Source organism: Microtus ochrogaster, linkage group LG5, assembly GCF_000317375.1.
Source record: "Microtus ochrogaster isolate Prairie Vole_2 linkage group LG5, MicOch1.0, whole genome shotgun sequence".
Classification (NCBI taxonomy): Eukaryota; Metazoa; Chordata; class Mammalia; order Rodentia; family Cricetidae; genus Microtus; species Microtus ochrogaster.
The window spans coordinates 32401032-32413708 of NC_022031.1; the positions used below are offsets into that span (position 1 = coordinate 32401032).

A 12677-nucleotide genomic window follows, 5' to 3' on the forward strand; every position below is an offset into this window, starting at 1 on the left:
GGTTGTGAGCCACCATGTGGTTGCCGGGAATTGAACTCAGGACCTTTGGAAGAGCAGGCAATGCTCTTAACCACTGAGCCATCTCTCCAGCCCTACTTATTAATTTTCTTATTTGGTTGTTTACTTATTGAGGCAGGGTCTCTCTACATAACTCTGACTGTCCTGGAACTCATTATGTAGACCTTACTGCCACTTTCTCCAGAGTGCTGGGTTGTTAAAGGCACATGTCACATTGCCCAACCTTGTTTTATTTTTCAGGTGAGATAGTACTGGGTGTAGTGGCACTCAGGAGGCTGAGGCAGGAGGGGCTGCATATTGAGACCCTGCTTCAAAAATAAAAAGTACTGTGAGCAATGTTAAAGTGCCTTAGCAATTGAATAAAATATAGTAGGATTTTTCAAGTATTATTGTTCCTATCCCTAAGAGACTATTCAGTGCTGAAATATAATTACCTGAAAGAACTTTATGATGTAATTGGAAGTATAGATAATAGTTGTTATTACCAGGACAGTGTAACCTGATATTGACTGTATCAGCCCTCAGTGACTTAGTGTGAAATAGTGCGTTATTGGAGACTGGCATTGTGATCTGCAGCAATGCTTATCTTCTGGTTTAGGGTAATCCCTTACTTAAAACAGCACAAAACACCTCCCTGAATGAATATAGATAACATAACATACCTATCATAGAGGAGGCAGTTTAGAGACTCATAGGACATCTCTTATGTGAATTTCTGATCATAGCATGAGATTTCTTATAATTTGTTTTGCATAGTGGTCATTATTTGAGTTATCAATTAGATGAAGTCATACTTCATTTTAAATATTAGTATTGCTGTTTTGGTATTCTAATTTTAAACATTAGCTTTCTTTAGTGTGATTTATTTAGGTAGCTTGTGGTACTTGTGGAATGGGAGTAGCAATACAGCACAGCAGAGTAGTAGATTTTAACCTGTGGGTCCCACACTTAGGTCTATATTGACTGACATTTCAAAAAGAAGACACTGAAACAGAACACATTCATGTAAATGTGTAAGTGATGGTAATCCTGCTCTGTCTGGGGTTGTGTGGACTAAAGGCATTTCCACCTTAGTGCTGGGAATAGGCAGGCAGAGTTGAATGGGATTTTTAAAATTTGTCTAATAATCATACTTTCAACAAAAATCTTGCCTTTCTACAGAAAAAAAGAGGTCATAATATGGTAATTTCTTTAGTTCCCTAGTACCAGCATTACCAACTTTGTCCTTGTCTCGTCTTATAAATATCCTTGTGAATTAACTGAGTTAAAAAAATCAAGGAAGATTTTTCTTTTCCAAAGGAGTCTTGTCCTCCTAACTACCCCCACCCACAGACCTCCTTGACTTTGCTGTTTTTGGGTCTTCAGTTGAAAACATTTCTTCTAGCTTGTGCTCTAAAAGGAATTTGAAAGAGCTTTCAGATGCCTGTTTGCATTTGTACCTCGGACAACTTCCAAGCCAGTCAGCAGTGATGTGAATTAATGCCACTTAATTTTCTTTTTTTTTTTTTTTTGTTTTTTGTTTTTCGAGACAGGGTTTCTCTGTGGCTTTGGAGCCTGTCCTGGAACTAGCTCTGTACACCAGGCTGGTCTCGAACTCACAGAGATCCGCCTGCCTCTGCCTCCCGAGTGCTGGGATTAAAGGCATGCGCCACCACCGCCCGGCATGCCACTTAATTTTCATGTTTTGAAATTTTTTGGCTATTCTGTGATCTTCTAACATTAAATCTTAGGAGCCAGGCTGTGGTGGCGCACACCTTTAATCCCAGCACTCGGGAGGCAGAGGCAGGCGGATCTCTGTGAGTTCAAGGCCATCCTGGTCTACAAGAGCTAGTTCCAGGACAGGACCCAAAAGCTACGGAGAAACCCTGTCTTGAAAAATCAAAAAAAAAAAAAAAATCTTAGGATTATTTTCTCCTGTGACACAGTTTCTCTGCAAAACAGCCCTGACTGTCCTGGGTCTCACTGTAGACCAGAATGGCCTTGAACTCAGAGATTCACCTGCCTCTGCGTCTGAGTGCTGGGATTAAAGGCGTGCGCCACCACCACCCAGCAGAATACAGGATTTCTTTAGTTCTAGTTTCAGCTCCATGGCCACCTCACGTAATAGTTCCCAAAGGACTCACATGACTTCAGTTTCTACTCACAGATGACTCACTAATTTGTATCTTTAATCCAGACCATTTCTTTAAACCTCTTTCTCTGTGTATGTGTGGGCGGGGTGTAAGTGGGTGTATGGTAAGTGTACATGTATGTATGTGTACATATTTGCATTATGTCTTAGCTTAGGTTCAAAATTGACATTTGGAGTCTTCCTCAGTCACTCCTAACCTTAGTTATTGAGACAGGATCTCTAGTTGAATCCAGAGGTAGCCATCTTGCTCCTGTGTTGTCTTCACTTTCTGAGGGCCACTGCACTGTCCCTCCACTCCCAGCTCAGAATCTTTTGCCTTTTAAATTCATGAATTAATCTTTAGATTCCAATCAGTATTTTCTTGTGGAGAGTTGGTCTTAATTCTTCTTTTAGAGTAGTCACTACAGAAAAATGCATTTGTTTGTCATCAATCACATGATGATTATCTTAGGAGAGAAATCAGAGACCGTTTTTCAAATGTTGGCCACACACTCATATATATATTTTAAATAGGGGGCTAGTGAGATTGTTCAGCAGTTAAGAGTGCTTATTGCTCTTGCAGAGAACTTGAGTTCTGTTCCCAGCAACCATGGTATTCAGCTCACAACTCTTTGTAATTCCGGCTCCAGAGTTATCTCTGGTCTCTGGGCATCCACACACATATGCAAAGACAGACACATATAAACTTTTTGTTTGTTTGGGTCCCGTTCCCCTGCCCCCCTAGACAGGGTTTCTCTGTAGCTTTGGTGCCTGTCTTGGAACTAGCTCTTGTGTGCTGGGATTAAAGGCTTGCACCACTACTGCCCCACTACACATAAACATTTTTTAAAAATAATAAAAGAAAGTACTAGAGTCAAATAGGACGTTATTTAGTGTGTGAAACATGACTTAGCAAGTATTGGCACCATTTTTCTGTGTAGCTTATTTGGGAGAAAGAATGCCTGAGCGCATGAATAGGAAATGGATTCGTATTTCAACTTTAATTATGCTGTCCTTAAAGTCTTCTCCCCTCTGTCTTTGCAAACCGAGTTAGATTCTAAGTTTGCATTATGTAACATTTCTGTCTAAGAGGCATTCATTCATTTAGCATCTACATGAGGAAGAAAAAGTGCTGTAACCACTGCAAGGTCAGATTCTGTTATTTCACTGGTAGTATAAAGCCACTGATAACTTGAGATACTTCAACAGCTTACTGTAAACCCTTTAAATAACTATAAATTATTTTGCCTTTATGACTGGTGAGTTGGACTAACAGCTGAATTATTAACTCTGCTTCTAGATTAGATCGGACCATGTATTCTCTGTAGCACATATATTTCCCCGTTCTGGGTTTTGTTTGGTTCCATTTCCCCTTTCTCTCCCCTACTTATTGCTGTTGCTATTTTTGCTTTGTTTTAAAGTTTAAGATTGCCCACAGTTTCTAACCTGTAGGCTGTTTGAGAAGATACTTACATTAGAGGTACGCAACAAAAGCAGTTGGATATCCAACACATCCCTTTTGGTGTCATATGAACTGGAATTTAGTAGCAGGGGACCTTTCTATTCCCAGCATGCAGAACTATACTTAACACCAGCTCCAAGAGATCAGATGCCCTCTTCTAGCCTCCACAGTCACTACATGCATATGGTATAGTTATCCACACGCAGGCACAAGACTCACACACGAAATAGAAATAAAAACAAAAAAAGTAAAATAATCCTTTCTTTAAAATTCTGAACATTTTCTTAGACAAAGAAAAGAGACTACTGAAGATTAAAAATGAAAGGCACCAGTATTAAATATTGAATAGGATTGTTACTGTATATAAGTCTCTTTTTATTGCATTGTTTACTTCTACCTTCACTAAACTTCTTGGGATTTAGTTTCACATAGAGCTAAAGGGGTTAGTGAGAAAGTGTGGAGGTAGGTGACTAGGGGAGTGGAAACCTCAGGCATCTTCTGGTTAGATCAAAGTTCCTTTTTTTTAAAGATTTTTTTAAATATATTTACTTATTATGTATACAATGTTCTGTCTGCATGAATGCCTGCACGCCAGAAGAGGGCACCAGATCTCATAGATGGTTGTGAGCCACCATGTGGCTGCTGGGAATTGAACTCAGGACCTCTGGAAGAGCAGCCAGTGCTCTTAACCTCTGAGCTGTCTCTCCAGCCCCAAAGTTCCTATTTTCAATTAGAAGTCTCTGTATAGTGAATCGTATTGGCTCAAAAATAATATTCTGAATATGATCTTAACTGTTTCAGTGGCTGTGTTAAAGATAACTGCATTGAATGCAGTGATTCCTGTGTATTGTACCACATGGGCTTTTCTTCCCAAGATTCAGAATGTTTTGTTGTTAGTGCTGGAATAGTTTCAGGTTTCATTGTGCTTCATATTAACTAAGGCAGTGACAGTTTTATGCATGGTGAAGTATTAATTGCCTTGGACGTTGTTATTTTAGATCTGTGGTCACTTTTCACTGGCCTGCGCTGGAATGTACATAGTCTTCCCTTCTAATGGTTGGAAATGCCTGTTCATTTCATTAGTTCTATATATAATGGATAGATGAGCTGAGTTTACTCTAAGTAAATGGGTTTTAATCAGACTATCTGACCACTGTTTTGAGTAAAAAGCTTAAGTTTAGCATTTACTAGTTAGTGCTCAACAGGATTTGACTTTGAATTGTTAGGTTTCAGGTGGGCTGTTTATTTTTTAGGATTCATTTTATGTGTATATGTGTGTATGGGAGTGTATGCTGCATGTATGTGCCTGAAAAGGCCAGAAGAGGGTTGGATATACTACTAAAAACGTGCCCGTTAACTGTGCTCAAGGAAATTGTATATCATGAAAATTTAGATCTTTCCAAATTTGTACTTTTTCCTTTAGAACAAATTCTGTACAACATAAAACAGGAGTATAAGCGTATGCAGAAGAGAAGACATTTAGAAGCTAGTTTTCAGCAGACAGACCCGGGTTGTAGTTCTGATTCACAGCCACATGCATTTCTCATCAGTGGACCAGCATCACCAGGTAATACGAAACTTTATTTTTTTTTAAAGCCTTATTTTATGTGTAATGTTTTTAAGGTGTCAGATCGCCCAGGGACTGGATTTAGATACATTTATGAACTGCCATGTGGGTGCTGGGACTTGAACCCTGGTCCCCTGAAAGAGCAGTCAGTGCTCTTAACCACCCAGCCATCTCCAGCCCCAATAAGAAACTTTAATAAGTGAAAGAAATGCTATGTGAGAAATTACGGGAGAAGAAAGGATGCAAATGCCCATAGTGACTTAAAGAACTTGTTTTTCTCTAAGATTAAAAAAAAAATTATGCTAGTTATAATATTAAAGTAATCAGCACTTGAATTCCCAGCAACCAGACAGCCACTTTATTAGCAGCCCTAAAGCGGACACTTTGTAAATATAATGACTTGTAACTTCCGTTAAAAACTTTCAAAACATCCAATTTTATGTATTTTTATGCTTTTGTCTGTATGTATATACTTGAAAGTACTTTAAATGATCCTTAAAGAGGATGACTGTTTAAGGAAATATTTTTCTATGATGTATCTCATTATTTGATACTATCAGTGACTGTTAAATTAATAATATTTCAGAACTCAGAACCATAAAATACAGATGTTTTCCCCCCTACAGACTAGCCTAACTGGTGGCATTAATAAAAAACTGTTAGAGAAAAGTACACAGTTCAAAGAAATAATCATGATAAGAGCCTTCCTCCTTTAAGAAGTCACAAAAATGGACTTTCTGAATGTTTGGTCATGAGTCAATTTGTTAGAGATATGTTGATTTCGTAAAGTTTTTAATACAGATCTGCGCTCTCTGTGTTAACAATTTTCTCTTAAAACTTTTTAGTTACGAAAGCATGGAAGAAATATTCTTGCTAATTTGAAACTGACAAACACTGGTGGTGCAACTGCTTTTGGATACAGCTGCATTAGTTTGATAACTTTGGTTCTGTTGGAGTTTTAAGAATGAATTTATGTGAATTAGATTATGTTAACGAATGAGATTATGATCACTATTCAAAGCTTAGAATCAATTATGTTTTTAAATTAAGTATCTACATTTATTTATTTTTTTGGTTTTTCGAGACAGGGTTTCTCTGTGGCTTTGGAGCCTGTCCTGGAACTAGCTCTTGTAGACCAGGCTGGTCTCGAACTCACAGAGATCCGCCTGCCTCTGCCTCCCGAGTGCTGGGATTAAAGGCATGCGCCACCACTGCCTGGCTAAAACATGATTCTTTAATAGGACAGTAAAGCGTTTGGAAAATGAGGAATATTGAAGTGGTGGCATAATCTGCTTGTGAGGCTTTACCGTATGGCCTTAAATATAAACAGTTGATAATAAAACAAGTGTCTTTTATAGTACTACTCTAATTTTAAACTGAAGCTTTAAATCAGTTATATTTCTTTTGTGGCTAATTTTGTAAATGAGCCACTAAACGTTCTAAGCAGGTATTTGCTGGGAGGATATTAAAAGTTTTGTAATGAGCTCCATCATTATAATAATTTTGTTTTGAGGTTTTCTCTATTCATCTTTAGGCTTTTCCTCTGGATAACATCTCTTTTTCCAGAGTCACAGCTGATCGAATTACTAGTTGGACCTGTTTATCATAAAGAATAAATTTTAAAGGACATGGCACAGTTCTAATGAAACTTGCTTTCAGAGTGCATTCTGTTATGGTTCTAAATCAGGTGCCGTTTTATTTATGTTATACATAGGGACTTCATCTGCAACATCCTCACCATTAAAAAAGGAACAGCCCTTATTTACTCTAAGGCAGGTTGGGATGATCTGTGAACGTTTGTTGAAAGAACGTGAAGAGAAAGTTCGAGAAGAATATGAAGAAATACTGAACACAAAACTTGCAGGTAACAAATGAATTTATTTTAGAATATCCCAGTGCTTTAGTCACTGTTCTGCTGCTGAGAGGAGACATCATGAAAGCATTTAACAGGGGGCTTGTTCAGTTTTAGGTTAGTTGATTATGGCAGCGTGCAGATAGGCGCTATGGCAATAACTGAGAGCTACACCCTGATCCCTAGTAAGAGAGAGAAGGTCTAGACCTGGTGTGGTCTTAGGGAACCTTGAGTCACTAACCAGCTCCCAAGTCTTGAGAGACTTAGTAGTTATGAAAGGTTGGCTTTACCTAATGCTTGTCCTACTAGCTCTTGTAATTTAAATTAACCTGTTTCTCTTCATCTGCATTTGCCTCAGGACTTTTTACCTCTTTCATTCTGTACTTCCTACTCTGGCTATTTGGCTGCCCCCCCCCCCCCCCCAGGCTTCTCCCTTTAATGCTCTTCTCTCTTCTCCTGATTCAATAAGTAGGAGGATTTGTCCTCCTAATTATTATCTCACCCTATAGCCCCTCCTATCTCTCTACTGCGTAGCTATTGGCCATTCATCTTTTTAATAGACCAGTCAGGTGCCTTAGGCAGGCAAGGTAAAACAACGGATTACATATTTAAACAAATACAGCATAAACAGATGTAACACATCTTTACCTAGTTAAATATTTCACAATAAAGACCAACCCCAGTGATGTAAGGTAATCAAATAAAATTTGATAGGGAAATTGTTCAACACTAAATATTGGAGTGTTGCTAATGGGGGCTCTAGGTGTACCTTCCTCCAACAAGGCTATACCTCCTAATCCTTCTAATTTTTTCAGAGTTCCACTCCTTGGAGATTCAAATGTTCAAGTGTTCAAATATATGAACCTATTGGGTCCATTCTTACTCAAACTGCCACACCAAGAAACTGTTGTAAGAACTGAATTATTTGCCGGGCGGTGGTGGCGCACGCCTTTAATCCCAGCACTCGGGAGGCAGAGGCAGGCGGATCTCTGTGAGTTCGAGGCCAGCCTGGTCTACAGAGCTAGTTCCAGGACAGGCACCAAAAACTTCAGAGAAACCCTGTCTCGAAAGTCAAAAAAAGAACTGAATTATTCCCACCATGTTTTATGCTGGTGAAAGTATTTTCTGTACATTGACACAGTGTTGTCTATTAACCAAAGCATTCCAGCAAAAAAAAGAAAAGAAAAAAAAAAAAGGAAATCAACATTCTTAAAACCCACACCTCACTTTCATGGCCCTAGGGAAGAACTAGTTATGTTGATCAGCTGCAGTATTAGTAAATTTAAATTTTTATGTTGTATCCTGTGGATGTGGAAAACACTCTGTTTACAATTACTACTGAGGTTATGGGAAGGATGAAGGTGTTAGAGTGCCTTCATGTAGCTTTATATTTTCAGATGCATTACATGGGCTATTTGCAAGTCATATAATTGACACATCTTTATTTGTAGAACAATATGATGCATTTGTGAAGTTTACGCATGATCAGATAATGCGGCGATATGGAGAACAGCCTGCTAGTTGTAAGTATTTGACCTTTGAACTATAAACTGAAATAATGTTTTCATATTTAAAAAGAGTTGATAAAAATGTTTTGATGTTGGAGTTAGGGTAAAAAAATGTAGCGATAAGGTTGGTTTAAAACAGAAGTAAAATGCTCTTGGTCACTTAAATACCTAGGGGCGATGTTACAAACGAATGAATCTTATGTTTTATTTTTGTCTCATTCTTTCACTAATACTCCTTTTCTCCTCCAGATGTTTCATGAATCACGCTTTTTGCATTTGTGGGCTGCCCTGTTCCTTGTTGAGTTGTTGCAGGAGGTCCCAACTATGACGTGCAACAGTGCCAGTGCTCATCTGTGAATACAGGTTATTTCAAGCTTTCGTCAGTGGCAACCACTCTTAAGCAGCAGCAATTGGTTTTGGAAATTTCCGTGATGTCATTACCACCTGGATGTGGACCTTTGCTACTTGTATTAATACCAGTGGCCTCGTTTTGCTGTATCATTACAATTTGGCTTCTTCATATTAATGTTTGAAAGGGATTAAAGTTGACATCTAGAACATGCCCTTCACTGGTTATGTAAATAAAGCTGTAGAATGACACGTCAGATGAAGTTAGTGTGATTTTAATTGTGCACTACAACCAAGCTGTAACCAGTTATTAATAATTTAGAATGTAATCCCAGGACAATTAAGCAGTTAGTCTACAGTACTTCTGTGAAATAGTGGAGGAGGAGGAGGGCGTTTCTGTATTTCAGGACTTTCATTGGGGTTTCAGAATGGGTTTATATGATTTCCTTTATTATTATTTTTTGGTAGTTCTATTTATTCTATCAGTCTTTTTAACAAATGTTTATTGCTGCACCCCCACCCCCCAGTGTATCATTGTTTTACTGCCCTTGTAGCACTGGAGTTTAGTTGGAAAAATAAAACATTTACTTCTATTCTGCTTGTTTTCGAATTGTACACATGGGTAGTATTTGAATAAAGTAGTGTTTTAAATATAAGTATTTTCTAGAACTCAATAAAGTTAGTTTTCTGGTAAGGTTTACCTTTTATTAAATGCTGTTTCCAAAAATTAAGTTCTGATTCAGAATTGCTTCTGTAACTTGCTGTTGTACAGCAAGCTGCATAGCAAGATCTCAAACAGTGTAGAATTTTTTACCTTCGATTCCAGTTTTAATGTTTTTGAATGATGTGATACATGACAGCATGGCTGCTCTAGTTGATATACACAGTTTAGGGTAGAAAGAGTGTAGTTTCGCCCACAATTCCAGGCTATAATTCATCGCTGGGGAAGTCAAAACACAGGAATGGCATCCAGGTAAGAGCAGAGAGCAATGGATGCACAATACCATTACCTTTCTCTTACAGCTTAAGGGCTGGTGCCCCTTCTTTTTCAGGTTGGTTCTTCCTAATCAGTTAAAGCAGTTCAGCCCCCCACAGACATGCCCACAGGCCAACCTGATCTAGACAAACCTTGGCAGACTTAGGAAATCCTAGGTGGGTGGTGTTGACAAAATTAACATTAAAGGGGCTGGAAAGAGGCTCAGCCTTTAAGAGCACTTTTTGCTTTTACATAAGACCCAGGTTTAGTTCCCAGCACCCACACAGCAGCTTACCAACAGATGCTCAAAGGTCACAAGATGCACATAGTATACACATACACTCTCAGGCACACACACATACCCAAAACATTAAGTATTTTCAAAACACTAACATCACTTGAATGAATGAACACACTTTCCATTCATGGTTCTCAAAGTACCTTTCTTAGAGCAAGCTGAAACTGCTAGCCATACACTCGTACTCATGGTCGTGGGGAGACAGGAGGAGGGTCAGGAGTTCAAGGCTAGTCTGGTCAGTATAAGAGGGAACCTCCCCTTCCCCCAATCAAAAATATTGCTCAGTGAATTCTACTGAGTTTTAAAAAAAGATTTATATATATGCATGTGTGTAGGTTCCTGAGGCCTGAAGACTCCCTGTGTGGAGGCTGGGAGTCAAACTCCTGTAGTCCTCTGCAAGATGAGCAAGTATTCTTAACTGCTGAGCTATCTTTCTGGCCCCTTCTGAAGTGTAGTAGCATACTTCTAGTCATTAGACTAGTCTTAAACATACTATTTCATTTGTAATACATTCACTGAAAACAGGATTTTGGCTTTTTAACTAACTGCATTCCATAACTTCATTTAAAAGCAAGCAGCCAAAGTGTTGTAGGGCCTTCACAAGTATCCCAGGCAGTTTGCAAGTCCATTAGTGTATGAGAAACACAAGTCGTAATATGGTGGCTGGCTGTAAACTGAGCCTTTCAGTCTCAACACTTTTGGCATTTAGGATATATCTGCATTCTAGAGCGTTAACAGTAAGTATCTTTGGCCTCTCGTTAGGTGCCAGTTAAACTTTCCCCTCCCCACATTGTGCCAACAAGAGATCACATCTTTCAAATTTAGCCCTTGACAACTGGCTAGGAAAACATTCATAGAAGTTGAGAGAATTTTTCCTTCAAGTATAAGCTGCTATAAATTGTTTTCAAGAAGTTAGACTTGTAAATGCCAGCGCATGTATGCTTCTCTGTAACCTCCGTACTATCAGTCCAAAGCAGAATGTCTACTGCATTCATAGCTCCTCATCTGCTGAGAGTTTTTAGCTCTAGTTCTCTAAGTCTATCTCCTACCCCCAGGATTCAAGATTCTAAGCTTCTGGAGCAACTCTTAACTTTCTGGAAGGACTAAGCCTGTTACTTGGAGCCTTTCTTTATGCTACAATTAACATAACCTAGCCGTTACAAGTTATAAACCAGATGGCAGGCTTAAAGGTTTAGGTGTTTATGTGTGTGTGCAGATGCCCACAGAGACCAGAAAGAGGGTGGTAGATCTTCTGGAGCTAGAGTTACAGGTAGTTTTGAAGAGTCTGATGTGGTTGGTATAAACCAAACTCTGATCCTTAAGAAGAAAAGCAAGTGTTCTTAACTAGTGAACCACACCTTCAGCCCCTGAACTTGTAGTGCTTAGGGTAAACCTTTGTGTAAGAATATAAGATGATGCTATGGGTTCAATGTTATAAAGTAATAGTGCATGGCTTCTCCTCTGTTGCTGTCCAGTTTGAACACCTGGTTAGGTCATCTGGTATTAAATCCAATCAATGGATACCATTTGAGCTTAAAACACCAAGATATTTCCTCAGCTTCTTTACCAGCTGCTCTTATATTAACTTTTACTGTTTTCCTGAAATTTTAACTATAAATAAGCATAAACCTCAAAGCTATAGAGTTTGAGTTCCTTGCCTCTCTTTTCGATAATGCTTTTGGTGACCTGATCTCGATTATAACAAGATTTGCCACCTCACTGGGTGGCATTTCACGTAAATGCCTAACAGGATATCCCCTAATTTATATCCAAAGCCAAACTCATTTGTGCTGCTAATGTTTCTTTTAGTAAGTTAAGCCTTCTGTAACTCTAATGAAATCCTCAGGAAGTTTATTTCAGCATTGAAGGTTTCAGTGGTTGGTTATCCTTGTTGCTTTGGTCTACGATGAGGCAGCAGCATATGGCTAGGGCAGTGTAGACCTAAACCACTCGCTCATCAGCCAGGGAGCCAGAGAGTAAAAATGACTGGCAGTTGGGTTCTACATTTTCCTTGGGGTCATGAGAAGTTTCCTTTAGGCCTTACTTACTTCCTAGACATTCCACCTGTCATCCTAGGGACTAAGCCTCACACATGGTCCTCTGGTCCTTAACCAAACCACAGCAGGCCCCGATAGAGCCATGCTGTTCTTAAGCAGAAAGGATCTTAGGCTTGTCATGTACATCCACCTGTAGTGTCACTGTCTCTCCTGTTGCCCCTAGTCTAAGATTTGCCTTGTGGGATCATCTCAGTGGTCAACTATCAGGTTACTGCTTTCCTTCATCACTCCTCTTAAGGTACTGACCACTTACAGGTGTATGTCTTTTGTTTAGGTTGTTTCCTACCTAAGAAAATAAACCTGTCGAGCTATGACCCGTACCCCTGCCCTTCTCATTCACTTGCTGTTGCTTGAGCCACCTCACCCGTTCTGGATGTCCATTCCCACCTTAGGACATTTGTTATTTTTGCTCTCCTGCCTAGTGAGTGCACTCAGCACTTTCATGGGTTGGGTGGGTAGGTTTTTTTTTTTTTTTTTTTTT

The 12677-nt window shown here is 39.1% G+C and overlaps 1 protein-coding gene across 1 annotated transcript in view; it reads left to right on the forward strand.

Annotated features, from left to right (window-relative positions):
* Positions 1–9458, forward strand: part of Akirin2 (akirin 2) — a 16983-nt gene extending 7525 nt beyond the window's left edge. The window contains exons 2-5 of the mRNA XM_005361964.2: positions 5014–5157; positions 6872–7021; positions 8461–8532; positions 8767–9458. Coding sequence (XP_005362021.1) covers positions 5014–5157; positions 6872–7021; positions 8461–8532; positions 8767–8777 — 377 coding nt within the window. The 3' untranslated portion in view covers positions 8778–9458. The remainder of the gene's footprint in view (positions 1–5013; positions 5158–6871; positions 7022–8460; positions 8533–8766) is intronic.
* The last annotated feature ends 3219 nt before the right edge of the window (positions 9459–12677 follow it).